At 31.9% G+C, this 25,102-nt stretch overlaps 3 protein-coding genes across 4 annotated transcripts; all 3 read right to left on the bottom strand.

The window, feature by feature from the left end:
* Positions 1-10,015: 10,015 nt before the first annotated feature.
* Positions 10,016-10,610, bottom strand: LOC110670539 (uncharacterized). The gene has a single exon (XM_058143787.1). The coding sequence runs from the start codon at positions 10,530-10,532 to the stop codon at positions 10,176-10,178; it is 357 nt and encodes a 118-aa protein (XP_057999770.1). The 5' UTR covers positions 10,533-10,610; the 3' UTR covers positions 10,016-10,175.
* A 2,306-nt stretch (positions 10,611-12,916) lies between these two features.
* Positions 12,917-13,841, bottom strand: LOC110670552 (putative pentatricopeptide repeat-containing protein At3g13770, mitochondrial). The gene is made up of 2 exons (XM_058143227.1): positions 13,730-13,841; positions 12,917-13,548 (listed from the first exon to the last, which is right to left on the bottom strand). The coding sequence occupies exons 1-2, from the start codon at positions 13,839-13,841 to the stop codon at positions 12,917-12,919; spliced, it is 744 nt and encodes a 247-aa protein (XP_057999210.1).
* Positions 13,842-14,151: 310 nt separating this feature from the next.
* LOC110670570 (transcription factor bHLH48) lies at positions 14,152-19,630 on the bottom strand. 2 transcript variants are annotated; one of them, XM_021832657.2, is made up of 7 exons: positions 18,781-19,630; positions 18,564-18,692; positions 18,384-18,449; positions 16,279-16,347; positions 15,646-15,717; positions 14,866-15,073; positions 14,152-14,535 (listed from the first exon to the last, which is right to left on the bottom strand). In XM_021832657.2, the coding sequence occupies exons 1-7, from the start codon at positions 19,324-19,326 to the stop codon at positions 14,498-14,500; spliced, it is 1,128 nt and encodes a 375-aa protein (XP_021688349.2). In that variant the 5' UTR covers positions 19,327-19,630; the 3' UTR covers positions 14,152-14,497. The 2 variants fall into 2 exon arrangements, with proteins under 2 accessions (XP_021688349.2, XP_021688350.2); XM_021832658.2 differs by lacking the exons at positions 14,152-14,535; positions 14,866-15,073; positions 15,646-15,717; positions 16,279-16,347 and adding an exon at positions 16,354-17,214.
* Positions 19,631-25,102: the final 5,472 nt, after the last annotated feature.

Below are 25,102 nucleotides of genomic sequence, written 5' to 3'. Positions count from 1 at the left end.
AGTTATGAGATATCAAGTCAAGTACAGAGAGGTATAGTGAATACTTGAAATGTCAGAAAAAGGGTCAATGAATAGTTAAGAGATCAGAGCACCTGTAGTAAGAGAATATGACAGTTAGGACACTACAGTAAAATCAGAGAGCAGAGGAATGTGATCTATAATATACGAAGAGTTTGGAGAATAAAGCATTTTAACCATCTTTGCTTTGTTGGAGGAGTAAATGCTCGCACCTATCCCAATAGCCCTCTTTTCTTTATCCCTTGTTTATTAGAAAATTCGAGGATGAATTTTTCTTAATGGGGGAAGATTGTAATAACTTGAATTTTAAAAATATAAATTTTATATTTTTATATATTAATTAAATATTATTTTAATATTGTCTAACTAATTATAATTTTTAATAATACGTTCATTTATATATATTTCTAATGTTATTCTTAAACATATTTTGTAAAAATTATTTTAAAGTTTCAATCTTAAATTTAAATGATTTGTTTTAAAGTTTAATATTTTACTAAGTATTAAAGAATTAATATTACCATGCTTTTATTTATACCTAGATTTTTTTTTATTATTTATACATAGTTAAATGAAATATTTAAATATCTAGTAGGTAGTATTTAAATTATTAATTGGTTAGAGTTTAAGGAAATTTACTTAAAAATTTAATTAATGGTTTTATTGGAATTGGTAATAATAATAATAATAATAATAATAATAAAAACAAAAGCTGCTGTTGAAGGGACTGTAACATCCTCACTTTAGATAGTCTGTACAGTCTACTGTTCCAGTGATCAATGTCGGTCTGGGCAGCTAGAATGTTTGAAATTATAAATAGACTAGAGTGAGGAGTTATAAAGAAACTAAATAATACTCATAAAAATCAAGGAAAAATTTTAGAAACGAATTACACTAAGGTTAAACGAGCCGAAACACCAGGGATGAGTAACCCGAAGGGGAAGTGACGGTGAAGGCCGTTAGTAACCCTAAACCCGGGAGAAAAATTATAAAATAATTATTGGGACTCCAGAGAATGGTCATTGAGGTTCTTATGGCATTAGAATGCCAAGAAAATGCTTAGAAAAATTTTTCTATCGGTACACATAATTTTAGCTCGTTAAGCCAAACGGAGGGCATTTTGGTCATTTCGTCTTTAGAGATGATTTTTGGCCAACTTGTCCAGTTAAATAAATAATTTATATGACATAAAATATGAATAAATATTATTAAAAATTTGATTGAAATTAAATAGACAAGAAAAGGAGAGAAAATGAAAGAAAATAGAATTATGACATCATAATGATGTCATTAAAATTCTCTCAACTAATCCAATGTTGACACATGGCATGAGTTTACTTAAAAGAGACTTAATGGGCTGAAAAATGAAAAAAAATCAGAACTCTCTCCCTCACCTTCGTCTTGCCGTCACCCGTCCCTCAATAGCCAACCATGAGCAAGCTTTTCAAAGCTTGATTTCCCTAGTTTTTGTCCTACTAAACCCTATATTCCCAACACAAAAAAGTGTTCTTACACTTGGAGAGTCTTTTGGGAGCAAAAAGAAAAGAAAAAGAAGAACCCTAGCAAGTGGGAAATCTCACTCCATTAGAGGTTTGTGACCTAACATTGGTTTTCACTTTAAATTCATGTTTAAGGACTATGAATGAGTGCAAATGACAAAGAAATTGATGATATACCATTTGTATGCCATCTCTAAATTTCGGCAGCCTTGGTTGGGGTATGATTGTGATGAGTTTTATGGAGTTAAAATGGTAGTATGGCTGCCCTCAATATGCATCTCTTAAGGGAAGTGATGAAATGCAAATGATAATGCATGGTTGATGATGTTTGAGTTAGGGTTTGGGGTGAAAAATGAGACTTTGATCATGTGATGATGAAAGTAGGTTTTAATGGTCAATTAGTGACCATTTGGTTCTGTTTAAATCAAAAATGAAGTGAATTGTGTAGTGGGATTGGAGTTTGGTGTGGCTGCCCTTGGTGACCTGCAGGACTGGGCATGAGTCTAGCAGGTTTGGGCAGCAATAACTGGAATTGTAGAGGTTCAATTGGTGCAAGGCCAATTGGACATGAAACTAGACACATAATGGCACAACTTTGGTGAAGAAACCATGCTCACAAAACTAAACCAAGTTGACTAAAAGATTGCCCTAATCCAAGTGACCTGCATTCTGCCTGGGCAAAATGACCAAATGAACAGTGTTTATTCATTTGGCCATAACTCAGTGTAGAAAGGTCCAATTGACCTGAAATTTTACCAGCAACAAGCTGAGATATAGACCAACAACTTTCATGAAGAAACCTAATCACAAATTATGACCATAACATATTCAAAAAGTGACCTGAAGTCACTGCTCCTAATACTGTAGATTTGGTCAGTCCAGAAATTCTGGAAAATTCATAATCTGGCCAGTTGTGGTTTTTGAGCCATAACTTGAGCTACAAAACTCCAAATAGAGTGATTCAAAAAAGGAAATGTAACTAGACAAAATAAGGAACAACTTTCATGTTGATCATTTTTCCAAATTCCCACTGCAAAAATGACTAATGGAACAGTAAACACAAAGCTTGAAAACTGAAAATTCTGTCCAATTAACATTAAGCTTCGAAATGGTATTGGTAACCAATACCAACAAATTTAGAATGTAAAATGTGGTATGTTTGGAGTATTAGAACTAATGTACCTATTGTCTATACAAAAGTCAACATTTTAGTTGACTAATGAATTGAATAGTAACACTAAAAATTGAATTTCAAGAATTGTGAAACTTAAAAGTGTAATATGCCCTAGTATATCTAGCAAGATTGGTTTGGATAGGTTGGCATACCAATAGGGTTCTGTTAGCAGTACTGCATGTGGCTTCATGCCATTCTGTGTTTCATGGCTTCCCATGCCATTCTGTGATATAATAGCCTTTGGCTATGTTATTTGAGTTGTTACACTCGGGTTTTATCCCTGATGATTATTACAGCTTATTAGCTGTTCTGTTGCACACCAGGAGACACAATATGACCGATAGTGTGATGGTCCGAGGTACTTAGTACCCAGTGCCAGTTTACCCGTTTATCCAGTCCAGTCGATTAATATGGGTTACTTGGGCAATGATAATAAATTTTACTAAATTTTAATCGAATAATACTGCAATAAATATCAGAAATTAAGTCTACCAAAAAATGTAAACATACATTCTGCATACTTATTTTTATTTTATTTTATTTTATTTTATATTGTCACCACTAAGTAGAATTGCTTAGCACGTCGCTTTTGCCACGTGCAGTCGAGACCAAGTGGGAGCCCAAAGAGACATCGCAGGTGAGCCTTCAAATCTGCATCCGGAGTCCAGAGTCACCTCACATCTGCAGTGCACATGGTAGGACATTAGGACTTTGGGGTAGCATTTTGTATTTTGTGTTTTATATTAGTTTTGGATTGTAACTATAAACTCTTGAAATTATTTGATGATGCAAATATATGAAATTTCATGTTATTGAAATTTTCTGTATAATGTATGTGGAAAAATGAAATGTTGAGAAATATGTATAAATGTGCTTCAAGTGATGAAGTAAAAAGAAAAATTTCTGAAAATAGTGTTGTGATTTGAGATTGAGTTGAGATATGTGTGTATAATGGAGTCTGGATTTGGAAATTATACTAGAAGTGTTTTTAAACAGTTCTGCATTTAACTTTTTCTAATTTACACAGACTCTAGGATTTTCTATAAAAATTTCGAAAAAATTCAGATTTATCAAAAATTGTAAATAAATAAATTAAAAATGATAAATTGTAATTAAAATATGAATTGGTGCTCCGGCACACTGAGTGGCATAACTTGCTCGGCTACACTAAAGATGGGTAAGGGGTGTCACAGGTACATTCCAGCAGGGAAAGGAAAAAAAAAAAAAAAAAGAAACCCAGCAACCCCCTCCCCTTCCTCACGTTCTCTCTCTTCCCTCCCCCTTCTTCTCTCTTTTTTTCCTCCATGATTTTCGGCCAGGGGCTCCGACCAAGCGCTAGCGAGGCACCGACGGCCTTCCTCCAAGTCAAGGCAACCACCAAGCGGCACCACCACCCAGCAGTAAGCTGCAGAGAGAGAGAGAGAGAGAGAGAGAGAGAGAGAGAGAGAGAGAGAGAGAAGAGGGGAGAGGGACAGAAGTATGCACGAGGTAGCAACTTCCAAGCCTCATACCGTCATTGTCCGATGGTTGTTTCCAGCAAGGGAGGGCTCGTTCAACTCCTGGCACAGCAAGCTTCAAGACCCAACTAGCCTCACCTCCAACAGTGGCCGAAGAGAGACGATCCGACGAGGAAAAATTAAGAAAAAATCATATGGGTTTCATTAGTTTCCAGCCACTTTTCTGTCGATCCGACTGTTGGATTAGAAATTTGAGACCACGGATGGTCTCAAGGCAACGAAATCTTCAAGATGAGACTGGCCCCTCTCCGATCGGACATCATTTGAAAAAGGCAATCATCAGACGATCCAAATCGTTTGATAAGAATTTTGAGCTTTTTTTAATTCTCAAAAATTAAAAATAATTTTATGATAATTATTAACAATTTTTTGGCATAGTTTAGGTGCAATTAGATCGATGATAGCTTATTGATCCCGGGATATCAAATTCAGCCAGATCTGGCTGCCCGGCGCCCGTCTCAAAACGTGATCAATATTACAGTCAATCCTAGCGTTTTCAGACGTTCTAGATGCGTTCCAGGTATCAGAATTGGCATAGGTAAACCCGAACTCCAAGTTGCTCATTTTTGTCTAATACCGGTTTAGAATAAAAATTTTATAAAATATTCGTGGGTGATTATAAAATTATAATTCTTTTTGTAATAATCTTATAACCTTATTAAGAACTGCGGGGAAAAATTTTAAAATTTTTTGAGCTCGTTTGAGTAATTTTTACAGAATATCAGTTTTAGGGGCAAAAACATAATTTTTTATTTTATGAGATTTTGCTTGGATTTGAGGGCCCAGGAGGGGCCATGTGTTGTTAATGAGATATGGAGATAGGATGTGTTATTTTAGAACTGTGATTTGAACTACTTTGTAGGTTGGGTAGGTTCTAAGTATAAGAGAGACTCTACCTGATTTTCGGCATAAATTAGGCTGTCTATTGTCACTTTAGAGTCTTATTTTGAATTAGTACTAATAAATTTATAATATAATTATTTAGGTGATCGAGGTCAGCTATTTTCCTCCACCCAGCAACCACAATAACCCCCAATGTATTGTGAGTAGATATTGATTTTATTTATAATTTCAATATTATTATTATATATTTAAGGCATGCTCATGCATCATATATAAATATATGTATGTAGTTAAATACTAGGCAGCTCTATGTTGCATTTTCTTATTTGAAAAATGGATGTGGATGTCGCGTTAGGGTAATTTGAAACTATGTGCGCGTGTTGGCTTGCGTGTGGTGTAATGTGGTGTGATGGATATGGGTAGGACAGGCAAATCGGCTTGAGCTAGTCTCGCTTAGGGCCTAGTCCTTTTTGAGAAAGTCAGGGTGAGTACGACTTTGAATTGATCTCGCTAACCCCCGCATTTGGATTATTAAGCGAAAGTCCAAATCAAGTTAATCTCGCTGGCAGGCCTTGGATTAAGAAAGCTGTATAGGGGATCAGTTCTCATATGTATATATATCTGTTGTGATATATGGGTGTGTGAGTGCTCCAAATTATTCTTTGTATGAATATTGTTTGATTTTGGTGAAATTGTGGATCTGTGTTGCATTTCATCCTTAGGGATGCATTAGTACTAGAAAGTTATAGAAATTGTATGTAAAATCAATATCTTACTCTATGAGTCGAACGCTCACTCCTGTTCACCCTATTTTTCTAAGCTACAGGAGAAGTTCCTTTTTTTAGAGTAACCTATTTTCTCCTTATATGTTTATTCGTAGTTATTTATTTGTGTTATTATTTTCTAAATTTGTAATATAGAACTCTGCATGTGTTAGCAATAGTATGAGTCTTATTAGAAACAATATTAAATTGAATTATTAGTTTTTACCGAATGAAAATTTTTAGGATATATAAATAATTTGTAAATTGTGGTAATAGGGTTAAGTTAAGCTTCCCTCGTTTTAGTAGCTAATAATCATCAGGTTGGGTTGACTCGAATTAAAATGAAATATTTATTTTTATTTTATTTATATGTTAGCCCTCAATTTTTGAGCATTGGTTATGCATTTGAGAACAGTAAGACTTACTACGGGTCTCGGGGGCTTTATGCTGGCCCAAATTCTAGTGCCGATTCAACCCATGGGATAGGATCGTGACACATGCAATACGTGATGAAGTGTGAACAACACTTGTAATTCAGAAAGAAGTAGGCAGAACTTATGTTTTTTGGAGCTTAAGTTAGCCCAAGATCTTATTGTGCAGAACTTCTAGCTTAGTTAACCAGAAGAGATTATTAAATGTAAGTTTCTTTTACAGCACCAACTAAGCTTCATGCAAATCACTCTTGCTCTTAATGTTACTTTCAGAGACTTGGTCTCTCCAATACTGTTATGGCTGCAAAAAGAGTCGATGAAATATTTGCAATGTTTAGCTCAAACTTTTTATGAAACAGTGCAACCTTAAAAGACCTCAAACTAAAATTGCACCATTGAAACTCCTTTATGCTCCTAAATTCAACACACGTAAACATCATGTCCTCATCTAAGATCATGTGTCGTGTCTCTCCCCATCGACAGACTTACCTCGCTATACTTTTGAAACACGAAACAAATCTCAACCTACGTAACATGCGAGTGAAACTGTAAAAGTAGAAATTGCATCGAACTTCAAATATGGAATTTACAAACAAACATCTGATGCCAATCACTAACTCTTGTTTTTTGCCTCCATATGACATCCTAATAGTTTGAGTGCACTAATACAGGTAAATCAGGCCTATTATTACTGGACTTTGCACTTAGTTTCAATATGGCAACTATACTTTCAAATTCACTCACAAAAATCATTTAACATCTCACATGGTTGCAATCAGGTCTCCAGACCACATCCTGGCCAAAATGTGATCTTATTGTTGATCATAATGCCAAGATGATCAAATCATCTTTTTCTAAAAAAAAAAAAAGAAAAAAAAATCATTTTGACATAAATGTTAACCCTCAAACTTTGAAACAAACCTAAAGAGAGAGGGAGAGGGAATAGACCATAGATATCAGAGAGAAAACACATTTCAAAGCAACTATGCCAACAACAATAATTACAACTAAGTCTCAATCCCAAACTAGTTGAGGTTGACTATATAGATCCTTTTTCATTATTCAACTCTAGCCGAAACCAATTCCGCATCAATATACAAATATTGTAAATCTTTTAATACTACTTTCCTCCATAATATTTGAGGTCTCCCCCCTTCCCCTCTCACTCATTCCACCATTAACTTATCAGTTATCACACTTCCATACCTGAGCATTAGATGCTTTACATTGGACATGACTAAACTATCTTAATTGACCCTCCCTTATTTTATCCCCAATGTTTATTACATACACTATTTGGCAGATGTGGTCTTTCATAATTTTATTCATTATGTCAAATAGAATTTTTTTAAAAAGTACAATCAAGTCAGCATTTCCAACAATGGAATTTTTTTTTTTTTGGGGTCAAAATATAGGTGAATAGATATGAATTTGATTTGATTTTTATGATTCAAACAGACGTCTTAGTGCAAAGTTTGGTTATCATAGGTGTAATTGACCCCAAGTAATATTGCCCAAAGGGATACCATCCTCTTCTACCAAGAAAAAAATGGTTGAAAAACTTTCCCTAAGATTTTAACAAGGTACAAAAACAAACAAATGAAATATTGTCATGACACACGGGAAAGCTTCTAATGGCACTAAAAAAATCAACATCAATCCACCTCTCTCAAACTAAAGTGTTAGTGCAAAAGTGTGGTATCATAAGTGTAATTTACGTGCAACAATCCTGCCTAAAAAGAAAATCAAGATTCCTCTTCTGCCAAAAAAAGAAAAAAAAAATGATAAATTATTGCCTAAAACTTTACCAAAGTCCAATAACAGCACATGAAATAATGTCATCGCATGCGTGAAAAATCCTATTGGCACTAACCAATCAACAATAATCCATCTTCCTAAAATGCATGAAACCTTCCACAAGATCCAGTAGTCAGTAGTCACTCTTCAACATGATAGGCTGCCAAACATCCTTGATATTATTACCTTTGTCTCAATGGAAAGTGGAAACATTTGAATGCATACCAAAGTAGACATTATCAAACCAAATATCCAAAGTTCGAGCTTTACTTACCCCAAAATAATTAACTGATTAAGAGAAAAGTATGAATTATTAATAAAAAAAAAGGCAAAATAAACTAAAATGAGTTGATGATAAAAAATAAATAAATAAATAAAAATTGAGAAGGGATGATATTAGACAATGATTTTCAACAAAAGCAATAGGCTATAAGCTTCATGATGAAGAAAATAGAGTGGTTGGAGAATGCTTATATGCAACCAGGGTAAAGCCTCTGGTCCAAACGTTTTAGGGTCATTTAGATATATTTGCATTTGAAACGAAAGTGAACTTGAACTTATGCCATCATAAGCTTCAACTGAAAAATCATAAATAACAACAGCAATACATGATTCAAATGCTCTTTCATTTCAAATTGTCACTTATCGTGGAGCCTTGCTTAATTTCCTTTCCATAATGTTATGTACTCTCCTACTCAACATTTGCCAAGGTTGCACCATGACTACTAACTCAGGACTAACTAGTTTATTACTAATGTATAATACTACAACAGACATTTTCTGCAAATGCTACACAAATCATTTATGGTCAAACATGACCATAATCCAAATCAGAAAGACAGCTAATATCAATAAAAAAAAAAGGTCCAGGACCCAAAAAAATTACAATTCATAGCCAAATTCTAAATTTGTTGATTCTTTAATCATATTGGAATTAATCCAACTAAACACAAACAATGTTTGGTTATCCAATTAAACACAAACAATAAAATAGTAAACGAAAACCAAAATCTTATCACAATCCAAAAAGTTCAAATTATAAACATGCAATTTAAGCTTACTGATGCAGGAGCATCCAAATTAAATTAGGATTTCCGTTTTTTTTTTTTAATTCAATTTTCCTTCTTTATGCAGGATTCCTATTTAGTTTTGCTTCTTTATTTAGGATTCCTATTTAGTAAAGTATTTTACTCTATTAACTAGCATTACTTTTCCATCTAAGATTAGGATTTTTCCTAACTAGTATAAATAGGACAGCAGTAGTTAATTTCTGTATCTATCATACTTTCAATTCAGTATTTTAATTCACAGGTTTTCTTTAAACCTAATTACTTTCTATTGTTCCTAACACAATCACCCTATTCTAACCCTAATTGTTGAGATCCAATTGCCCTAACTCTCCCACTCCGTCACTTATGCTATGCAAAACAATAACCAGGTTCCCCAAAAGCATAAGTACAACATTCGAGAAGCCTACACAGCATCAACAACATAATTGCAATCCAAAACCCACATAAAATAAATCCCAAAAGTGAATCTACAAGTAGCTTTCCAGATAATGATTCAAGAAAAAATGAGCTGACCAAAGCTCAAATAGATCAAGCTCAAATCACTAAACAACCAAAAAGACTTAAGGATCACCAACAAGATTACATTGATATTGGAAAATCTACTAGAAACGATTTTGAAGTCAATTTTAAAATCAATATGCATTAACAAAGCTTCACCACCTAAGAGCTTATATATCTACAAGGTAAAGACACCCGTAAAACTGCAGCAGGAAAATCATATATTGGCAGACAAACAGCAGTTCTATTACTTCAGTTAAGACCCTTTTCTCAAACTAATTAGATTAATAATTATCCAATTTAAACACCCATCTAATGACTAAAGAGACTACTGAATTGGAACATGGAAATTTAAACTCATTGAAGCTCATAACATCAATAACATCCAAATTAACAACTAAAAATTTGCGTAATTAAGCTCCATGTAAAAACGGAATGTCAATGGAGTCAAAAACCTTTTATTGAACTACACATTATCAACAACAGGTAAAAAGTTCACCACGCAAAAATACCCAAAAAAGTTTTTGGATCCAAAGAGTCAAACGTCACACCCAGATCATGATTCTACTCCGATTCCCCAGAACCAGAGGTGCCAAGTTTCTCCATCTCGAGGCGTTCGAGGGCTTTCTGGTGCGCCCAGGTCTCGATGGACAGATCGGGCTTGGCGTTCAACCCAACACCGAGAATCACAATGGTTAGGAAGCTGGTGATGTAGCAGGGGAGCTCCCAGTCCTCCCACTTACGGGACTGCCCTGGTGGAGTCGGGGTCCGGTTGAATAGGTAACCCTTGGGCCTCTCCTCGTGGCCTGGAGATGTCCACCGGCTGGGACCTGCCGCGGCACCTCCGCGTGTACGGAGGGAGGATGCTAGGCGCTGGCGGAGCATCGATGACGCCGTCGTGAAGGGTTGTGGAGAGGGCATGGATTTTGCCTGCAGAGTGACTAGGAGTCTGGAGGGACAGGGACGCGCTGCGGAGACTGAACTTCGATTTTTGAGTGAAAGTTTCGTAGGTGTTGTGGGCAAAGGAACCGATGGATGAAACTGCGTCGTTTCATTTTACTGAACGACGTCGTACCTCACCATCTTATTATTCTTTTTTCAGCCCATCATCTTATTCATTAAAAGATACAAGGGTGCAAGGGGTGACGTGGCCGCAAACATTTTTAAAAGTATTTTAATATGTATTATAATATTTATTTTTTATTAATTAATCTCTAAAAATTTATATTAATTTTGATAAATATTTTAAAAATATATTAAATAAGTATAATAAATATTTATTTTTTATTAATTGGCCTTCTTAAATTTTTTTAATGATCTCTAATAATTTATAACTTATATTATAATTTAAATTAAGACATTAAAATTAATCGTTTGATATTAAATAAGTACAAAGATTTAATTAAAATCAATCATCCAAATTTTTATATTTCTAAATTAAAATTTAATTGATAATTGTTATTTGATAAAAATTAAATACAATTTAATATAATAATTTTTTATTACACAATTTAAATTAAATGAGATTTTTCTATTTTTATTTTTACTCTAATAATTTTCAATGATCTTCCCTTTCATTTTACTTCCTCTTCTTTATTTCATTTTTATTAGAAAATTATTTTATTTATATGTATACAAATAGATAAAATTAGTAATTTTTAACTCTCACACAAATTTTAAATTAATTAACTTAAATATATATTTATTTTTATATAATATATTTATTTTATTATTTTATTAATCTTTAATTTTTCATGTATCTTTAATTAATTATTATTATTATTATTTTAATTGTTTTAATCTTACACTATTATGTCATATAATCTAATTATTTCTGATTTATATTTATTTTTATTTTTTTTTATTTTTAAATATATGAATTTTATGTAAAAATTTGACATAATATTTTAAAGCTGACTAATTTTTAATTTTTATGAAGAAGTTATATAACAATGAAAATTATAATTTTGTAATTCTAATATTTATTTGTTTATTTGTTTATGCTATTACAGGTTTCTTTGAAAGTTACATACCCCAAAGATGGTGGAGGCATTAGGGCTGAGAGAAGTGTTAAAGTGGCTGCGTTTTCATTTCCTTTCAATGAAGATGTGGAGGCAGACTCTCTAGAAGTTGCTCTTGCTGTTTCATCTCAAGGAGATAACCTTTCGGAGTTTGGCATGGTAGTTAGAGACTGCCAGCTTTTGCTGTCTTCTTGCTCTGGTTCACTGTTTCGGGGGCCAGCAGGCAATCTAATGTGGACGCTCACAAACTTGCCATTTGCTTTCATCCGGACTCTGTTAGAAAGAATTGTCTTCTATAATTAAACAGTGTTCAGAGAGGTACAAACAAGGATTTCTTCTTCTTCTTCTTCTTCTTCTTCTTCTTCTTCTTCGCAATATCTTCTCTACCTCTTCACTTGAACCAAGAAACTTCCCTGCATTTTTGCCTTAAAATCCAGGAGCAAATTTGTCTCTTTACCATCATTTAAATTTTCTTCAGATCCTCATACTTTTAGCATTTTGTCTTGATTGCAGAAAATTTTTAATCCGCTGCATCAACTTCTGAGAAGGAAGAAGAAGAAGAGCTCGATTTGATGAAAAAGGCTTCAAATTTCAACGTATCACAAGTGAATCAACTGAATAAAACAGTTGGTAAGGGAAAACAAGAGTGTGGTCAAGACTGTTGTGTTTGCACATTCATTTTCAGGCTCTATTTCTACAGGCCTTTGACCTACAAATGCACCAATGTCTATATTTGAGTGAACTCTACAAGCACCTGAAAGTGAACCCCAAATGGCAGCAGTTGGTTCAAAAGGCGTCCTTTTGATAAAATTCAAAACCCTCTTCCACTCGGCCAGCACTCCTAAGCAAGTCAACAACACACCCATAATGCTCTATCTCTGCCTGAATCCCATTATTCCCTTTCACCATTACATCAAATATTTCCAGTCCTTTATCTTCCAATCTTCCATGGTCTGCAGCCAGATAGAACAGCCAAAAAGTTACACTTTCAGGTTTAAATCTATTTTCTTCTCTCATCAATTTGAAGAGCTCAACCACCTCTCTGCCCGTTCTAGGTTTACTATGACGGAGTCAGAATTTTAGTTTAGGGAGACTCAATTAAAATATATGATCTGTTAATAAATTACTTATTAAAGTGTTGATTGAAGAGATTGATTAATAATGATAACTGTTTTATAATTATAAAATAAAATTCATATAAAATTACTATTAAACTCTCTTAAAGCTTTTAAAATCTTTAATACAAGAATAGAAAAAAAAAATTGACAAATTACTATTAAATCCTTAAAAATGCCCAATGCTCCCCTTAACCCACCCCTGACTCCGTCCCGAACTAAACCCCACAAGCATTGCATTCCATGAGATAACAGTTCGCTTAGGCTTAGTATCAAAGATCCTTCTCGAGTAAATAAGGTTTTCACATTTTGAGGACATGTCAATCAGAGAATTCTGAAGAACTACATAAAAGGGCATTTCACATCTAGCAAAATGGTTGCGAACTTGTTTGCCATGATTTAGTGCAGCAAGCCCGGAAAATGCAGTCAACAAACTAGCATAAGTAACATGATTTGAGCTCATTCCTTCTCTTTGCAACCTCCTGAATAGTTCTAATGCCTCTTCATCAAGACCTAGTTGGGCACAGCCTGAAATTATTGAAGTACAAGAAACAACATCCCTTTCTGGCAAGCTCTCAAAAACCCCTCGAGCGTCAAGGATTTTGCCAGCTTTTGCATACATGTCAAGAAATGAGCTTCCAACAAATATATGGGATTCATAATTGTGCTTGACTATGAGAGAGTGAATTTGCCTTCCTAGCTCAAACCCAGAAGCACCTGTACGAGAAGTTCTTTTTTTTTTTTTTTCCTCGAGAATACCTGTGCAAGAAACTAGTAGTACTGCAGCAAAAGTGAAGTGAACTCATTTGGTTCTGTACCTGCACTAATTGTTTGCTGATGCTAGTAACACAGACGCATCATCATAACTCCAATTTGAACTTTGATAATGTTACAATAACCCTCTCAAAATAGATGAATACTGATCTCAACATCCGCACAAAAAGACGCAAGGCTTCAAAGCTAAACCATCCCTCAGAATAACCTGAAATCATCAGCCCAAGAAACCACATTCCTCTCAGGCATTTCATCGAATACATGCCTTGGCATACAATATAATCAATCTGGTTCTGAGATAAAGAGGTGGGAGATGACATGTTTTGATCATGTGGGCATGGACCTTTCGGCCTTCTCTAATGGCCTTTCTGTTCACGACAATCGTTCAACAGGGTGTTGTTGACATCAAATATCATTTCAGGACCTTCAAAGACATTTATAGTAAGGCCTCTTGCATATTCATGGATAAAATTTAGCCATATATATAACCAATTCTTTTTTTTTTAATTTATGGTCGTTAATATAGCCCGTAAGTTTTATTTTTAAAGATCCTAATCAAGCAAAAGCAATGGACTTGTGGGTTGTAACTGAAGATATGGAGTGAAACTGTTAAAAGGGATAAAATAAATGTAACACAAAAAGAAGCCAGACTTCCACAATAGTTAAGGGATGGGATGATGAATCATTATGCGTTTCTACAATATGAATCAATCAATCATCTCACAACTCAAGTATTTGATTGAATGACTCTCACAGTTAGTATATATATATATATGCACTGAATTATATATTTATATAAGAATAACATATTGAAATTTCTGAAACCCCAGTTGAGAGAATTCAGAGTCTCCAACCCACTCTGTTAAAGAGACTGCATGGAAACCCGAGATGAATGGTAAGAGGCCTCCCTCTCTACTTGCTGCTAATTACTAATATTTGGTTATATACACACAATCAATGTAGCTTCATTCAGCCCTCACAGCTCCATTTTCAATTGATTCGAGTGCAGAGACGCTGCGCCATGATCACAATATGCAGTTAGTCTCAAGGTAACACAGTAGAAGTTAAAATTGACAGCTAGCAAATAGCAATCAATTTTCTGTGCCATTCTTCACATCCCAATATGATTTGTTTATTTCACACACAATATAGCAAAAATAATTTCAGGAACTGGAAAATTCATCAGTGATAGAGTCATATTCTGTGTTTTGATTTCATCATCCAATGTTGACATTCTTTTTCCATTCAAAAGATTTAAAAAGCAGCATGATAATGAGAATGAAATTTGCTAGGAGACAATGGGAGTACTTGTTCCAAGAGAAATTGTAGCTAATTTTAGTCTACCTGAATTGGCTGAGGAGTCATAACTCAAAAGGGAGTTCTCTGGAGTAATGAAGTTATAGCTGTCTTCTTCTCTTCCCCAAACCGGTTGGTTAACTGCATCAAAATGCCATTGTTGTTGATAATTTTGTCTGTTCCCATTAACTTGGACTTCTGGCCACGTCAGAGGCATAACCATGCTGGGGAAATTACTGTCCATTAAAGATCCACCCTGCAAGTTTTAAAACACAATCAAAAGTCATTAGCAACATGATAAAATACCAACCATCAGTAGTAATTAGCTGATCTGATTAAGGAAATACAATCCCCACAATACTCGTTTACAATATCTACATTCGCATGGCATCACATTTTTTTCCTTCTATTTTGGTTTTTTCTGCCCCCGCATGGCAAGTCGAGATAAGATACCACTGTATAGTGCATAGTCCAAGGGGCCTTAAAGGTGCACCCACCATTTCAGGACAACTTTACATTTAAAATTCTGTGGGCAGATGAAATCGTGTGGCCCAAATTGGACACACAGCTTTGCATGCACCGATGGAAGGAAACTTTTCTTCTAGGCAAACAGATGGAATTCTCAAAAAGCAATCACATTATTATTACTAAGGTTGTCATCCACCTACACATTCAGGCATACTTGCACCTTCATATGCAAATCTCTTCAGGAACACAATCCATCCAACATGCCCCTACAATGGATCTGGACTTTTGCATAGTTGTGGGAAAAGGCAAAACTTAATGTACCCTTGTAATAATTATGATTAAGTGAAGAAGTATACTTACTTCTGCAGCTAATGTACTGTCAAGATTGAAATCAATTCTCGGGTTCACTGCTGCAAGTCTCATTGATAAGAACTGAAACCAAAGAAACATTAGACCAGAAATAAGACTGGCATTTAATCAACACATTAAAATCAGAAAATACTTGAAGCTTGCCAACTTTTCATGCAGCTTTGCTTAATTATAGAGGGAATTTTGTTATGCACTTGATTTGTTACCATGGTGATTAGGATCGGAAAGCAATGGATGCTAGTACCTTTTCGCAGGGGAAATGGCACAAGAGACATGGCAAAATAAATAAATAAATTAGATGGTCCAAAATAATCATGCATTAGTCACAATAGAATTTAAGCCTTAGTTGTTGTTTTTCTGTAGTCATAATTGAACCAACATATTAATGTACCACTGCAACACAAAGTGCAGAAAACAGCCACCTCTCTGTACAAGTGATAAAGTAAGACAACTTGACCCTTTAATAATTGAACAAAACATTTTTCACAAATCCCAACACACCCCTGCCTCCAAAATAAATAAATGAATAAAATGAAAAATCACAATTCAATTTCCCCTCAATTTCAAGAATTTTAATTATTTCTATAAAAAAATAAATAAATGCATCAGATATGCAAGTCTGACCTCCACTTGGCGTTGTAGTGACTGTACATGATTGATGATCTCATCCAGTACCAATGCTGTTCCAGAAATCTGCATAGCAAGATAACCCTTTTTTAAGACTCGACCACCTTACAATTTAGAAGCATATGCCAGGACATAATCAATATACAAAAGTTCTCACAGGAAAAATATGCCAGGATATAATCAATATACAAAAGTTCTCACAGGAAGAAAATATGCCAGAATATAATCAGTATACAAAAGTTCTCACAGGAAGACATGAATAGAAGATTTTTCTTAACTATTTAAACCAAGTGAGATGAGCACTGTTTGTGGTATGAAATTGATGATGACACAATAAGCCAGCTCCTTAGATGACAAAGGATTAATTTGCACTTGAATAATTTGATATGAAAAGATTCATCAAAATGTCCAGAGTTGACCAAAATTTAAGAATGGCTAAAACAAGGCATTTTAGGTATGCACACATTAGATAAAATTTATGGACTCCCTTAACTTTCATGAAATTTATTACAGCTTCAATTTGCTTGAAATTGACAATATGAAATGCATAAACAACATAAGCAACATTTAGTGAGAGAAGAGGAGAGCTTAGAGGAATATCATATGAAGATCAAACACCAGCTCTTCTGACCAAATCCTTTTTCTTACATATCCAAATGTTCACTTCCATACTGGGACCCTCAAGCAGTGATTTTAAATTGTTTAGGCGCACATAGACTATATCTTTGTGTGTGTATATATATGTTTTTTGTTGGGGGGGGGGGGGCGCGGGGGCCGGGTGAGGGAATGGGATCAAAGGGACAAATAATAGTATCTCCCATACTAATCCCCAGAGTGAGTGCACTGCAATTTACATAAATGCAGGTGGCCACCAAACTAATAATTTGAAACCACATATTCAGCTACTATCCTGTTGTATTGCACATGCTCAACCTGTCAAATAAAAGCATAATGAAAGCAAATTGAAATACATAGCACTTGATACCAATAAAATGTAAATATCATACTTTTAAAACTTCAGAAAACTCTGATTAGAGGCCCCATACAAGAAAATGATTTTTAATTTCACTCACAGCTTGGATCACTTGATGCAGAAAGTAATAAATAAATATTATGCATGTCTATGTATATTTTTGAATATTAAATTCTTACTACACTATGAAACCATAGATTAGATTTGTGTTTGCCCTCAAATCATATTTATATCTGTTTATCAACAATCAAATCATGCCCATTTGCTGTTAGGTCAAGGAATTTGACATATGAATTTGTTTCAGTGGTTTTTTTTCCTCAACTTTTTTCCATCATCATCAAAGATGTATACCAAACTTGGAAGAGAAGTTGGTATCATGCACCTTTCCAATTGAGATCAAAATTCTCCTATGGGATGGGACTCCAAAAATTTGATCCAACACATAGAATAGAAAGTGTACGAAATTACATCCAGCTAGAACTTCCCCACAACTGAAACTTCATGAGATTTAGCCCATGAAGGGTACTCCCTTGTCATTTTAAAGAAACTAGCCTGAATTTCAAGCTTCAAATGCTTCATTCTGAAAGAAAATTTCCAGTCCAAATATGAATCCACTTGAGGAGGAATAAATGGTTCAACCACTTTATCAGTCTGGCAACGTCATTTTCAACTTTCAAGGCACCTTCTTTTTTTTTTTTTTTCTTTTTTTTGGTGGGTTAAAACAACCTTCATTTCGGTACCTCCTACTGTAAGCAGGAAGGCAATTTCAGTAGATTACCGATTAACCAGGGCAGAACTTGATTGGAAGGAAGATGCGCCGAAGCATCAATGACCTCAAATGACAAAACTAACCTCATAAGGGACCTATTGGCTAAACTGCAAAGATAAGGAAATTACGAGATTGCCACCTAGACAGCCAAGCTCAACACTTTTCTTGGTAGAAAAGCAAGACCCACTTTTGGTGAAAAAGGTGACAGTGACAGAACCTTAATTAATTATTAATCCATATAATCCAAACACATAATTACAACTTTTTAATGATAATTTTGGACAGTTACCCTCCATAATCTAATCCACCAAAAATCTAAATCTAATGATTAATTAATCAATTACCTAAATGACAACTAACCTTGTTGCAGCCTGGGACCAGCTCTTGAAGTAGCTTCATCCTTGCATTGATCTTCTCTCTCCTCGCCTAGAAAACAACCCATATTCATGTCACAATCAGCTTTAAATTTTGGCAATTAATTACTAATTAAACAAATTAAAGGTCAATTAACTAAATTAAGTTGTTAATTTATGAGATTACTCTCTCTGCTAAGCTATGGCTGTCTGTGGCTTGACCACGACGAGCGCGAACGTGAACATAAGGAAGCTTCTCAGCATCTTCAGAGTTATCATTCCCGGAACTTTTACTCTTCTTTGTCGAGCTTTTACCCTAGAATACCCTCAATTAATTAGTTTAAAAAACTAAAAATTAACATTACTGAAAAAGGGAGAACCGTTGAAACCCTAATTTTGTCTACCTTCTTCTCTCGCTCCTTCCTCTTCACCGGCCTCTGATTCTGTGCTCCGATCTCAACAGTCGTCGGATCGGAAACCAACGGCTGCGATGGATTCAGGTCAGATTCGGCCTCTGCGGGTTCACTCTTAACGACTTTCTCGAGATTCGCACTGGAATTCGACGGTCCTGAGCTCGTCTCCAGCGAATTATTGCTAATATTGTTCAAATTCTCACCAGCGAACACCGACAATCTTGCGGCTCGCTCTATCAAACCACTGTTAGTAGGAAACGCCAAATTCGCAGCATTGAACTGGGGCTGTAGATACGGTTTTTGATGGTGGGTCTCGATAACGGTTCGGGTTCTGAGAGTCGAATCAGGCGAGTGTAGAAGCTCCACGGCCTGATTAGGCGGCAACTCGAGAAGGGCAGTGAAGGAGCTGGCATTTTCCGGCGGCACGGAGATTAAGTGCTGGATATCTTCGCCAAATTGGAGAGAATCAAACACAGTATCCTCAGATTGAGGTCTCATGGGACTGGATCTATGTCCAGGTCCAGTGGGTAGCTCCATAACGAGCAAAAGAAGTAAAAAAAGAGACGAAATTGAATAAAACCCAGGTCTGGAAAAAGAGAAAGGAAGTGGGTTTTGGTTGTCTGTTACACAGAGAAGGATAAAAATGGTGGTTGAAGAGGGCGAGCAGTTGAGCTTGGAGGAGCTTCAATGGCAGTGAATGATTCTGTTTAGCTGTAGTAGCTTGGGCTTGGTTGAGGTATGTTGTTTGGTTGCAATGTGTATATGTTAATTGTCTCTATAAAGAGATTACGTATCAGCCATTTGAAGTATAGGGAAAGCAACGTATACGGGAATTTTTAGAGAGAGAAACTATGCAGTTGCCGAGAGAGAAAGAGTGAGAGGGGAGGGGGGCAAGGAGACTTTCCATCTACAGTTCATCTTGTACAGTTTGTTGGGATGAAAGAGAAAAGGTTGACTGGGGCCCACCCCGAAAAAAATTCAATTTTTACAGAGAATCAACTCCCGGTCAAAAAGTGAAAACTAAAACAGACCCCAAAAAATAATATTAAATAAATCAGATTTTTTATGAATATTTTGCTTTTAAATATAAGTATTTATTTATTTTTTCACGCATGTAATTTTATATAATTTATAAATATATATTGAAGATCATTTATAATTAATTAATAAATTTATGATTTGACTTTTTTTATTGAATAAGGCCAGAATTTAATATTTAAAATTAATAAATTATTATTTAATTATTATTTTTTATTTTTTATTTTTAATATATAATTAATATTTTATAAATATTAAAATCATAATTCTTTATTTATAAAAATATTTTTATTTTAATATATTTAATATTTCATATAAAATTTTGTTGATTAAATTTTTGAATTGTCCATTCACTAGCAACTCATCAATTTGATCCCTAAATTAGATCAAGTAATATGTCTGATTTAATAATTATAATCAAGATAATTTTATTCTAATATAAAAATAATAAATATAACTAAAAATAAATATTAAATAAAAATAATTTATAAATGTTAAATAGCATAGAAAATTTATATATTATTTAGGTTTTTTTTTTTTCACAAAGACACTACCTACATAAATAGGATTTTATATAAAATTAGTTGGATATTACTATATTGTTACAAACTTCTCTATTAGTAATAAATTTTAAATTCTACTTATATTTAAATTTATAATAATCAGTAAGCCCAATTTTGGCCAATTAAATTTCCTTTTTCAATACTCAAAAGAAATGAATTTATAATTAAATTTTATATGACATCTGATCGTAATATTATTAATAATAGATTTTTTATTTAATAAATTAAGTATAAATTAAAATAAAATGTCCTTTTAAATATTCATTTTTATATTTTTATTATTTTACTACAACATATTGTTTAATTAATATATATATATATATATATATATATATATATATATATATATATATATATATATATATATATATATATATAAAGTAGATAAGTATTTTCATGACGTGATATTTTTTTTATAAAAATTTGACAATTCTTATGGGTAATTTTATTTTTATAATTAATAAATTTTTAATAAATTTTAAGTGCTTTTTTTAATAAGGGGATTGGGGAGTTATTATATGCATATTAACACAATAAAAATATTAATATTACTTTCATTATTATTTTTTAAAACTATTTTATTATTTTTTATTATATATTATTTTTAATTTATTTATATGATTATTAAATAAATAAATTCATATTTAATAGGAAAACTAATTATTTAATTAATTAAAATAAAATAAGTAAAAATATTTTATGCATTCAATCATATATTAATGACAATAGTAATATGTGAGAATGAGATAACCATGTGAGGTAAGATATATGAATGGTAGTAATAATAACTTTATTATTGTAGGAAATAATTTCATTGGTTTGTTTACCTTATAAAGCATTAAATCAAAAGTTAAAATGTTGACAATTTCATATATATATATATATTTTTTGTTATGCACTGTAAAATCATATAAATTATTAAAAAATAAAATAAATATATAAAATATTAATATTTATATAGTTCACTTTCTTAACATATAGCTACATTACAGGCATGTCATCTTCCACTATCATTAATAAATATAAATAATTCATTATAAGTTCAAATTATACTATCCATCAATCCAATTACATTAAAGAAATCACTTATATCAATTCTTCATAGTAAAAACATTAGTTAGTCATTTTAGTCTCCTCTAAACATACATTACAAATGGTATGTTCAACTACATGAACAAGAGTCTTCTCACCAATTGACATAAATTTATTCATCTTGAATTTTATTCCATTTTTCCACCTTAGGCTGAAGCCTATTTTCCTTCATAAAACTAATGGGTAAAAGCCTTTCATCAAAGTAAAGTCAAATTCTCAGTGATTGGTAATGTCACTCTCTGCAATGAGTGGAACCCCTTTTCCATAGACAAAGTCACTCTCTATGGGCAAAGTCACTTCCTATGAACAAAGCTAAATAATATTTTCATCATTTTCTTATTTATAATGTTAATTTTCTTAATTTATGAATAACACTAAAATAAGAGTTTTACTCTATGTAGGAAAATGCCTTTTAAATCTCACTAGGATCTTGAATCACAAATCTAACACACACATATATATAATTTAGGAATAACATTAAAATAAGAGTTTTACTCTATATAAGAAAATGTGTATTTTTTAAATCTCACTGGAATCTTGAATCACAAATCTATAACACACACACGCGCGCATATGTATATATAGCTTTACTCTACATAGGAAAATGTCTCTTTCAAAATTTCAATAGGATCTTGAGTCACAAATCTAATATATATATATATATATATATAAAGCTAAAAAATGGCTCTTCGAATTGTAAAATGACACTCACTTGATTATTAGATATTAATTATATTAAAATTTAGGTTTTTTTTTTAATTTTTAAAATTTAGATTTTCATTTTACTTTTCTTTTATTTATTTTACTTCTTTTAAATGTTGTAAAATTTTTATTTTTATTTTTTCTTATTTTTTTATCAGCTGATTGGTATATATGAGATAATTTAAACAATAATACAAATAATTTATTAATAATTAAACTTCAAATTTAAAATTAATGATATTTACAAATAATTTATTTATTAATGCCTGAAATAAACTAATTTCGCACTTCTCTTAGATGACTTCTTATCTCTCTCTTTTTCACCTGTTTATATCAGAAATTGAGTTGTTCTCTATTGTCCAAACGCGCACAATTATATTTTTAATTATTTATTATGTTATATTTTTCAAATCCATTAAATTTTATATTCATTATGGTGGATTATTTTTCAAATCCTTTCTGTTTGTGTGCATAATTATAGACTATACTTTAAAAAATAAATATTCTTATAAAAGATATAGAGTTTGAAAATCAAATAATCAAAACATTATAGTTAAATAAATATTTAAAAAAATGCAAAACATTAGATAGGAAAATAATGAAAATTTGTAATTAATGAGAAATATAGAAGATTCAACTTAGAAGAACAAGCTAAAGTCCAAAAATAGAACAATCAACTTGAGAAGAAAAAAGAAATATCACAAATTAGAAAAATGTTTTGACTTTTAATTTTATTATTATTATTTATAAAATATTAATAGAATATTTAAGATTTTATTTTCAAGTATATTTATTATTACATTTTTGTATTAAAATATATGTAACACTTGAAAAAGTAATTAGAAAGGTCAAATTATATACAAAAATAATCTTCATATTGCTTGGAAATTTTGTTAATCATACAAATATAAACTTTTGATATTTTTACAATCAATACTTTATGCTTTGAATTTTAAATATTTGTCAAATATTCAACACTAAACTTATATCAAATGTACTATGCTTCTTGCTTGGAAAAGTATATTGGTGTGATTTTCAATTAAGATATATTTAATAGGTGGATCTCATCGTACATTACGTATCTTAAATAAGAAAAATTTGAAATCACATTTAAAATATGTGAGACCCATATATTTATATTTTAAATTTATCATAGACCGATTTTAAGTAAAATTTTCCTTTGTGGGCTACTTTTCTTGCAGAGTTGAGTATTGGAGATGGATTCATAAAAAATGTAAAAATGAATTGAAAACACACACATATTTTATTTATTTATTCATTTATATTTTTATATAAACCAAGAGAAGTTGTATAAATTGGTCTCTTTCTTTAGCTCTTTGTCTCTCTACTTTTCCCCCCTCACCCCTCCATTTCTATGTTTTTCTTCCAAAAAAATCACAATAATAATAGAAAATTAAATTCAATTAATTAAAAATTAAAATAAAAATCATGACCATCAATTCCTTTTTGTCTCTCTTAATCTCACATCAAAATTAAAAATTAAAATCAAGAAACCCATCAAAAAATTTCAAAAATTATAATAATAAAAATATATTGTCTAAATATTTTTCTAAGTATTTTTCAAAAAATTTATGAATATATAAAAATTTATTTGTTACTTTTATAAAATTTTAAGGACTAAATAATAATTTATGTATTTTATTTTGACTTATTGTATCACTGACTTTTTATTTTTTAATCTATATTGCATCCTTCAATTTTTATTTTATAAATAATAAATATAATTTATTCAACCCAATAACAACTAATTAAATAAATTATCAAATTTAATCTATTATAAAGTGAAAAAATCATGTGATTTATTTAACAATTCTTATAGCTATTTTTATTTTTATAATTAATAAATTTTAAGTGCTTTTTTTATAAGGGGATTGGGGGAGTTATTATATGCATATTAACGCAATAAAAATATTAGTATTACTTTTATTATTATTTTTTAAAACTATTTTATTTTTTTATTAAATATTATTTTTAATTTATTTATATGTTTTATTAAATAAATAAAATCATATTTAATAGAAAAACTAATTATTTAATTAATTAAAATAAAATAAGTAAAAATATTTTATGCATTCAATCATATATTAATGACAATAGTAATATGTGAGAATGAGATAACCATGTGAGGTAAGATATATGAACGGTAGTAATAATAACTTTATTATTATAGGAAATAATTTCATTGGTTTGCTTACCTTATAAAGCTTTAAATCAGAAGTTAAAATGTTGAAAATTCCATTTATATATATATATATATATATAAACACACAAAATATCAATATTTACATGATTCACCTTCTCAACATAGAGCTACGTTAACAAGCATGCCATCTTCCACTATCACCAGCAAATATAAATAATCAATTACAAACTCAAATTACACTATTTATCAACCCAATTACACTCAATAAATCACTTATTATAAATTGCTCATAATAAATATATTAGTTAATCATTTTAGTATCCTCTAGAAATAACTAAATATATTTACTACTATAACTGCTACACCACAAAGGGTATGTTCAACTACATGGATAAAAGTTTTCTCACTAATAGACAAATATTCCTTATTCTTGAATTTTATACCCTTTATCCACCTTAGTTTGAAATGGGTAATGCTAAATCCTCAGCAATTGACAAGGCCACTCTCTGCAATAGGCGAAACCCCTTCTCTGTGGGCAAAGTCACTCACCATGGGCAAAACAACTCCCTAAGCATGAAGCCAAATAACATTTTCATCATTCTCCTATTTATAGTGTTAATTCTCTCAATTTATGAATAACACTAAAATAAAAGTTATTATCTATATAGAAAAATGTTTCTTTCTAAATCCCACTAAAATCTTGAGTCATAAATCTAACACACACACACATATATATATATAGATGAAGCTAAAA

This window comes from Hevea brasiliensis, chromosome 3 (assembly GCF_030052815.1).
Source record: "Hevea brasiliensis isolate MT/VB/25A 57/8 chromosome 3, ASM3005281v1, whole genome shotgun sequence".
NCBI classification, from domain to species: Eukaryota; Viridiplantae; Streptophyta; class Magnoliopsida; order Malpighiales; family Euphorbiaceae; genus Hevea; species Hevea brasiliensis.
The sequence above is the reverse complement of the archived record's forward strand: the minus strand, read 5'-3'. Positions and strand labels throughout refer to the sequence as shown.

Bases quoted from the DNA above. Each gene is read 5' to 3' on its own strand.
- LOC110670539 (XM_058143787.1), bottom strand. From the start codon at position 10,532: ATGCCCTCTCCACAACCCTTCACGACGGCGTCATCGATGCTCCGCCAG.
- LOC110670552 (XM_058143227.1), bottom strand. From the start codon at position 13,841: ATGTCATCTCCCACCTCTTTATCTCAGAACCAGATTGATTATATTGTA. The intron at 13,549-13,729 runs GTTATTCTGAGG...GAACCAAATGAG, and splicing joins TCTTGGGCTGATGATTTCAG to TTCACTTCACTTTTGCTGCA.
- LOC110670570 (XM_021832657.2), bottom strand. From the start codon at position 19,326: ATGGAGCTACCCACTGGACCTGGACATAGATCCAGTCCCATGAGACCT. The intron at 18,450-18,563 runs GTAATCTCATAA...GTTGTTTTCTAG, and splicing joins GCCATAGCTTAGCAGAGAGA to GCGAGGAGAGAGAAGATCAA. The intron at 14,536-14,865 runs GTAGACTAAAAT...ATCATGGCGCAG, and splicing joins TGACTCCTCAGCCAATTCAG to CGTCTCTGCACTCGAATCAA.